The 8,820-nt window shown below is 32.0% G+C and overlaps 1 protein-coding gene across 1 annotated transcript; it reads left to right on the top strand.

Moving 5' to 3' along the window:
- Positions 1–2,312: 2,312 nt before the first annotated feature.
- LOTGIDRAFT_164345 (hypothetical protein) lies at positions 2,313–8,264 on the top strand (the record flags this gene model as incomplete). The annotated part of the gene is made up of 4 exons (XM_009060881.1): positions 2,313–2,460; positions 5,040–5,069; positions 6,304–6,453; positions 8,065–8,264. The coding sequence occupies 4 exons, from the start codon at positions 2,313–2,315 to the stop codon at positions 8,262–8,264; spliced, it is 528 nt and encodes a 175-aa protein (XP_009059129.1).
- Positions 8,265–8,820: the final 556 nt, after the last annotated feature.

The following is an 8,820-nucleotide window of genomic DNA, read 5'->3' as shown; positions in this document are numbered from 1 at the left end:
TTTTCCCCCCCCCCCCCCCCCCCCCCCCCCCCCCCCCCATTTCATGTGGGCGTATAAAAATGTACATCTTAGTTGACCAATCACTAGATTGAGTCATATTGAGAATGTTTATGTTACATGATGTTTTAAAAAATATATTTTCTGCATTGTGAACGTTTTAAGCAAAATTACTTAGGAAAGTGCTTTTGATAGAAGAGTTGCAACAGAAATGTGAAAACAAACACGCCTTGAGCTCCTAATGAAATTGAAATGAAAAAATGTGATTTTTAACACGTTTACATATTGATTTAAGACAAGAAAAATCGTTTTCTGCAATTTGATTAGATGAATCTTAAGAGGTTGCTTGCATTGGTCAAGGCGCATTACTTTATTTCTTTAATTTATGGAATTAAAATTTTTGTTGTGCTGTAATCTAGGATTATTGTGAAATGCTATTAAAACGATAATGCTATGACATGCTTCAAGCAGCTTCTTTAAGGCCCTTTAATGCCCAATGGTTTAACCAAAGATCTGTCTTGAGTTTTTTCGTCCTTATTCCAAGTGAAATTGTAAAATTGTTTTTTTTTCTTTCCATGAAACTAACCTTTTTACAACTGCGCCATTTATTAAATTTGGTAAATCAAGGGATTCATCCTTCTTTTTGACCCAGCTATTCGGTGGATTAGATATAATTAGTAGAATGGTGAACAATATCTCTTTAAAATCTAAACCCTTTCCAAGCAGTTGTGTGGGCGATTCAAATCAGTTGGGGCCATGGCATTAGTTTTCATTAATAACTTTATACTATGCCTACCTATCTGATGAAATTTTGATGCTCCATTGCGAAATTTGGAAGAAATAGTATGTGTAATTTTTAAGTATAAAACTGAGTGTATAAAATACTGTGCCCACACCGGACTATGAACCTAGTGATTCAAATAGATTTGTTTCAGACTTGTCTTGAAAAGTGTATTTACTTTTATTGCTGACAATTACATGCCAAGTTTTGTTAACGACCGTTGTAATATTGTATTTTTTGTTGCCGATATCATTTAACGTGAATTATGTACAAACAGACCAAATCTATACTCCAAATCCATATTAAAACAACAGCGTAGCTTATTAGGTTATTGCTTTTATTCTACAAAATATTGAAATGGTTGGGAATGAAATTATAAAGAATACACTGTAGATACCAAATATAATTTTAAATATCAAAATATAATTAAATTTCAAATTTATTGTGTTGACCATGTTTGTTGAATATAGAATTGAGATGGTATGAATAAGTTTGGTTTTATTGAGTTGATTATGATTAATATTGAACGTCTGGTCTGTTTAATTTTATTCCCGTGAGATCTTCAAACTACGTCATTAAAGGCAGACTATGTTGAGAAGAATTTGATTGTATCGGTCCATAAGGACAAGTTATCGGAGTGTTTTTGTGAATGTTTTAGACATGATCTGTCACATACATGGATAATTTTCCTTTCTGTTTTTATTAAGACAAATTCTGGCAAAATTTCAAATGAAATTAAAAACGATGTGATATGATGATTCGTGTACAGCGAGCTACAAGGAGCTGAAAGGAGTGATCTTTGTGACAACCATCAACAACGAGGTAACAAAGGCTAAAGTATGCCAATGGAGGTTATATGGTAAACACAATTTCAATTTTTTTTTTAAACTTACAAAAGAGAACGTTTTCTAACAGATTGACCTGATTGAAATATTTTAGAGAAGGAAAATCGTATTCAACGAGTCACATTTGGGTGTGATTAATGGTAGCATTTTAGACTATGGATAACAACAGGTGATTTCAGATATGGCCAATGTTTCGGTAACATTTTAAACTGGGACCAACAATTTAATGAGTATAAGTGTTTTTTCAGACTAGAGCTAATATAGAGTGCATTTGGTTGTTATATTTAAGACCATGTCCTTCAAATGAGTATTGTCGGTGGCGGTAACATTTCAGACTATAAAAATCAAATGATTAGCCTAGTGTTTGTGGTAACATTTCAGACTATGGCAATTAAATGAGTATTGTTGATGGTTAAATTTCAGACGATGGCCATCAAAAGAATATTGTTGGTGGAAACATTTCAGACTATGGCAATTAAATGAGTATTATTGATGGTGACATTTCAGACGATGGACATCAAAAGAATATTGTTGGTGGTAACATTTCAGACGATAGCCATCAAATGAGTATTGTTGATGGTAACATTTCAGACTTTAAAAATCAAATCAGTATTGTTGGTGTGAACATTTCAGAACATGGCAATCAAATGAATATTGTTGATGGTAACATTTCAGATTATGACCATAAAATGAGTACAAGTATCGTTGATGGTGATATTTCAGACTACAGCCATACAATGAGTGTATTGTTAGTGGTATCATCAGAATATGGTCATCAAAAGAGTACTGATGGTGGTCACATTATTTTATGCCTACGAAATTGGGGTTTTATAAGTGGTAACATTCCGAATATGGTCATCCAATGAGTAGTTTTGGTGGTAACATTTCAGACCATGGCCATCAAATGAATCTTATAAGTAAAAGTCTTATTAGACAAATTAGTAAGGCTGATGGTAACATTTTACACTGAAGCTTACGAACATCGCCGTAAATCGTAACATTTCATACAAAAGTCAATTGTTGATAGTGGTAACATTTCAGACTATATCCTGAAACTGATTGTTGTTTGTGATAAAATTAAGACTGGCAATCAAATGGAATGGTTTGTGTTTATTGGTGGTTACATTTCAGACGATGACTAAGAAATTAGGGTTTTTTAATGGTAATATTCAGACTATGGACATCAAATGAGAAGTTGTGTGGAAACATTTGAGACGATGGCCATCACATGAATAGTGTTGTTGGTAACATTTGAGACTATGTCCATCAAATGAATATCATTGGTGGTAACATTACAGACGGTGGTTATCAAATGAGTGTTACTGTTGGTAACATTTCAGACGATAGCCATCAAATAAATGGTGTTGAACCTTTGAGATTATGACCATCAAATAAGTATCATTGGTGGTAACATTTCAGACGATATAAATGATGTTGGTGGTAACATGTCAGACGATGGCCATCACATGAATAGTGCTGTTGGTAACATTTGAGACTAAAGCCATCAAATGAGTCTTATTGGTGGTAACATGTCAGACGATGGTCGTCAAATGAATGGTGTTGTTGGTAACATTTCAGACTATGGCCATTAAATGAGTATTATGTTAGTTGTAACATGTCAGATGATATAAATGATTTTGGTGATACATGTCAGACTATGGCCATCAAATAAGTATTATTGGTGGTAACATTTCATCAACAAATGGGTATAGTTGGTCGTAGCTACTCAGACTATGGCAAACAAAAAATGATTCTGTCCATCAGATGAGTATTGCATCAGATGAGTATTTTTGGTTGAAAGATTGCAAAAAAGAGCTACCAAATGAGTATTGTTGATAGTAGCATTTCAGACTATTTCAATCAAACAACCAAATAAGTATTGTTGGTAGTAGCAATTTGAGACTACTGCCATAAAATGGGTGTTGTTTGTGGTAACATTTAGAGGATGGCCAAGAATTTGAGTACAACTATAGCTATCATGAATAGTTATAGATAAATAACAAACTTTTATACAGATGCTTCTGTGTGAGAACCACATTGAAAAGTTGAAAGCAATAAATATTCTAGAAGTATCCATCCATAAAATTGTCTTATTTATCATGGTGTTGGTGGTGACAAGTCAGACTATTGATAACAAATAATTGGTGTTGGTGTATTTCAGACATAGGGCTTACGAATGAATGTTGTGGGTGGTAACATTTCAGACTAGGACAAACAAAGAAAAACGTTAATGGTAATATTTCAGACAATGATCCACAAATGAGTATTGTTAGTAGTGGTTAGTGGTGACTTTGGTTAGAGATGATAACATCAAATGAGTATTGTTGGTGGTAACATTTCAGGTCAGGGTATCATAAGAGTTATTTTGGTAATAACATTTTAAATTATAGGCAACGCCTTAGTACAATTTTAGATAATGCGTTTACAATTTTGAATCAGACATTAAAAAGGTCTGTTTTTATTTTATAATGGGCTTTGTCTATTTACAGGGATGAATTCATTTATTTGTAATCAGGCAATAAACTGCCAATAATATCCTGTTTCAACCATTCCACTAAGAGGTGTATTAGATGAAATAGTATGATGTATTTCAGTGGCTCTCTGGAGGCTGAATTAGAATAGTTTTCTGTTCAGTTCTAACATTTATCTTAAAAATTCATTCAATTATTCTCTAATTGATATTTGAATAGAGTTTTCATTCCACAGGGAATAGATATATATATATATATATATATATGGTGCGGACTATTAATAATGAATTGTTGAGAATCTATTTATGAATATCATCAGACTTGTGTATTTCTATGTAATTATATGCAATGTATGTAAATAGCATTAAGTCGTATATTTTGAAGTGCTATTCTATGAGGTACATTTTTTCTTCTATGAGGAAATCGTCTCAATGTCTAAAAGTTCGACCAAACAATATTGTGTAACTTCAAATTTCATATGAAATTTGGAAAACAAGCTTAATTGGTACACTTAAGTTTACACTTTCGTGCTTTTAATTCTTACTTTTCACAGCATCCATTTCGTTAACAAATATTGCATTACCAACTTAGAGAAACGTCCTTATTTGTAGATATTGTTATTGTTTTTCAAATTTCATTTCCACAATTACCATATATTTGGCATAAAATTAACTAATTCGTTTGATAAAAGTCTACCCCTATCTGCGAATTTCAGAAACACTAATTTTTAATAAGGACTATAAACTTTTGTTACATTTGTCATATCATTTAATTTTATTTTATGCTCAAATATCTAATCTATATAGATTCTGTCATTTGTTTTTCAAAATGAATATTGACACAGCAAAAAATCAGAAAACAAATGCGTAGTTTTCTTCTGTTGTTTTAGATTACTTTAAATTCGTTTTTAATTTTGATTTGTTCTTTTGTTTTATTTTATTTAAGATATTGGTAAAGGGAATGAAAACGTTAAACGTAAGTTGCTCTTTGTTGTTGAAAAAACTCCCCATATATATATATATATATATAAACCCGTATATAATCCTTATCTCTTTTGTTCTGTTGCTCAATTTAGAAGTTTTGGTTTTTATTTTCGTTTCTTTATAATAATTTTTTAGTTCCCTTTAACTTTATTACATGTACCTCCATATAACATAATATATCTGATATGTTATATATCCTTATGTTAGAATCCAAATTGTGTAACAATACACAGTTAATATATGTGCGTGTAAACACGAAGAGTATACCCGTGACCTTTAATGTAAATTAATATATATAATATTCAGCATTTGGACAATCTCTCCTCTGTTACATCATTCTTCCAGTAGTATTGCTGTATATATATGTAGACTAGGTATATCATTCAGATGAGACAATAAACATCCCTCGGCAGTTGGAAATCGATGAGTAGGCTATTAGCAGTACAATCTTCATCAGAAACATGGGACGTAAAAATTCGTTTAATTTCCTTTTTGATAATAACGTTTTCCATCGCATTTGGTAGATATTGTTGATATATACATATTAGATAAATGTTGTAACGCTGTCAAAATATTTTATTCACCTTACCGCATGTTACTGAGATTCTCAACCTTCATATCTTAACAAGCTTTTATATAAGAAACGACTATGTTTTTCCTGATGATCTAATACAATATTCCTCTGGCAGAATCAATGGAATAATTCCTAAAAAGCATATTGATTGTTTTCCTAAATACTCATTGCCAAAATGATATATTTGGGGAAATACAGATTATGAAAGTTATTGATGAGATGAGCTCATGAAAATACATATCCATTTTCACCACAATTACAGGTTCTGTTTCTTGTTCATTGGATTTACTTTTAGCTGAACTGTGTTTAATTTACCCCTAGACTCCCCTTACACAGAATTTAAAAATAAGATCTACTGTGTTTTGTTAGTATTATTTTAAACAAACAGTTTGTTCTTGCTATGTTAAGGGGATGTTACAAGAAATAACAATATTTTGTAGTAAAAGCTATTATTATACCAAACAAACAGTTTACAGTACAAGTTATTATTTGTTATTACGATCATAATTAATCAATTAACGATATACGTCATGTGTTATTTCGATTTGAACCAATAATTTTACAGTAAATATCATTTTTGTAAATACAATTATATATATTTTATAGGTTATGTTATTATATTTAGCATATTATGTTGCATTTGTTATTTCAGATCCAGATGTAGTGAATTGTTATTTTTGTTCTTCGACGTCATCGTCCATAGATCATTTTTGTGCTGATCCGTTTAATACGTCACACCCGGCATTGACACAGATCAAATGTAATGGATATTGTGCTAAATGGGTTGTGGAGAAGGGAGAAGGTATGTACGATACTATGCTACATTATTCGGATTGTCAGGGCCTTTTACAGAAAACGACATGGGAGGGTTCAAACATCCGAGAACATGTCTTTTTGTCTTTGTTTAGGTTGACCGTAGATTTTCTCAAGTTTCATAAAGTTAACATGCAGATTTAGATATTGATGGGTTCAGCATTTGATTGATTGAATATTTTTGTGGCATAGAAAATGTTTTGCGGTCGGGAAAATTCTCGGGGCGAAACATTAAGATCTACATATTAATCAGAACGTGATTTAACTACAAGCTTTCATACTTCTGACCTGACCTATTGTTGTCATCTTGTACGTTTAGTCTACTGTTCAAAGGGCTTGGTATCTTTAAATGTGCTTAAAACAATTGTCTGGAATAAGCACAATTTATACTGACCCTGAATTCAAGCTAGAAGTTTGAAAGATTTATCATTGACATTGGCGTTTTTCCAACAATTCGGTAGAATGAGATAACAATGGAAAGCGTAAAGACATTCTATATATAAGAAAACTGTGTACATGTTGACAGTACAATAAATGTGTTGGTAACGACTGGTATTATGTAAATCTGGTGATATAATAATGGATACTGAAGGCTATGTACTGGAACAAACTATTGATTTATTGCCACTTTAGACATAACCATTGATTTCTAAATTCAATTTATCACCAATCTCGACCAGATAAACTGTCTTATTTTACACAGATCGTGGTAAAGATAGCCAGGTCAAATTACTGGCGATACAAGGTGATATTAAGTCAATTTCACATTGAAATTACGAAATTAGATATTTTAAAGATTGTAAGACTGCAGTATTTGATACTTCATGATAAAATAATGAAAAAAGAACCTGCCAATTGCTTTACACCATTCACTTGCTTATAATGCCTCGCCATGACTCATAAACTTATCTTACATTACTTTTTGATTATTGACTCGTACTCCGATCTTTGATTATGCTTCATGATGACTCAAACACTGATATAGTTTATCGTGACTCATTGAGCGCTTTTTCTCAGGATACCTCTTAGTGACTTATACAATAATCTTCATTGTTACTAGTTCACTAATCTTTGATCATGATGTCTCATCGTGACAGGTATACTGATCTTTGACAATGATGCCTCATCGTGACTCATGCACTGAAATTATCGTAATGCCTCGGCGTGACTCATACACTAAAATTAGCATAATGCCTCGTCGTGACTCGTACACTGAAATTATCATAATGCCTCGTCGTGACTCATGCACCGATTGTTGATCATGATGCCTCCTATAACTCATACACTGAAATAATCATAATGCCTCGTCGCGACTCGTGCACTGAAATTATTATAATGCCTCGTCGCGACTCATACACTGTAATTTTTATAATGCTTCGTCGTGACTCATACGATGAGTGAATCGTGAATCATACACAGATCTTCGATCATGACGTCCCATTGTGACTCACACAGATCTTCGATCATGACGTCTCATTGTGACTCACATAGATCTTTGACCATGACGTCTCATTGTAACTCATACAAGGAATTATAATTCCTCGACGTGACTCATACACTGATCTGTGATCATGGACACTTTTATATGTTTTTCTTAAAGGTGAAGTTCGTTATACGAGAACGTGTTCTAAACATATGAAGGTCAAGATGAATATTAATTTAGTTTGTATGAAGGAAAGGGGATCTTATACCGGCCATTTATGTTTCTGTGCAGAACATGGTTGTAATCAAGCAACTGAACAGAGAATGGTGCTTCCCTGGCTTACACTTTTAGTTATTACATCTTATCTAGCGTCTTGACAGAATATACCATAATTAGGTAAAGTAAAGTATCGATTGAAAGAGTGTTTTGTGTGGGATAAGAAGGACTAATGGCTGATTAGTATGCTTTTGAGATGCAAGAAATGGAAGAAAGAACTTAAATATGTGAACGGATTTCATATCTTTTAAAATTTATTATAGACCTATTGATAGTGTTAATATGTTGATATTAATGATTATACAGGTTTATTCCTGATTCTAATATTATATACATTTAGCATTTTATTATGTAACTTTTGCCATTCTTCGGACGGGATTTTTGATTGATGGAAGTGTCTTGCTTGTTTGGATTTGTATTATTATTAACAGTTAGAGCAAATATGTTTTAATAACATACACTTTATCACAAAGCCTATTAAATATTGTGAAACAATTTTAAGTATTTATGCTTTTTACCTTTATTTGGCTATTTGATTAAGTTTATAAAAATTGCATTCGAATTACACATACGCAGCATTTATATATAAATCTGAAGCTTGATGATAATGAATTTATAACTCTATATTTATTGCTGTTAGTCTTGTTATAACCAATG

This window comes from Lottia gigantea (genome assembly GCF_000327385.1).
Source record: "Lottia gigantea unplaced genomic scaffold LOTGIsca_45, whole genome shotgun sequence".
NCBI classification, from domain to species: domain Eukaryota; kingdom Metazoa; phylum Mollusca; class Gastropoda; family Lottiidae; genus Lottia; species Lottia gigantea.
This window is presented reverse-complemented; position numbering and strand designations above follow the sequence as displayed.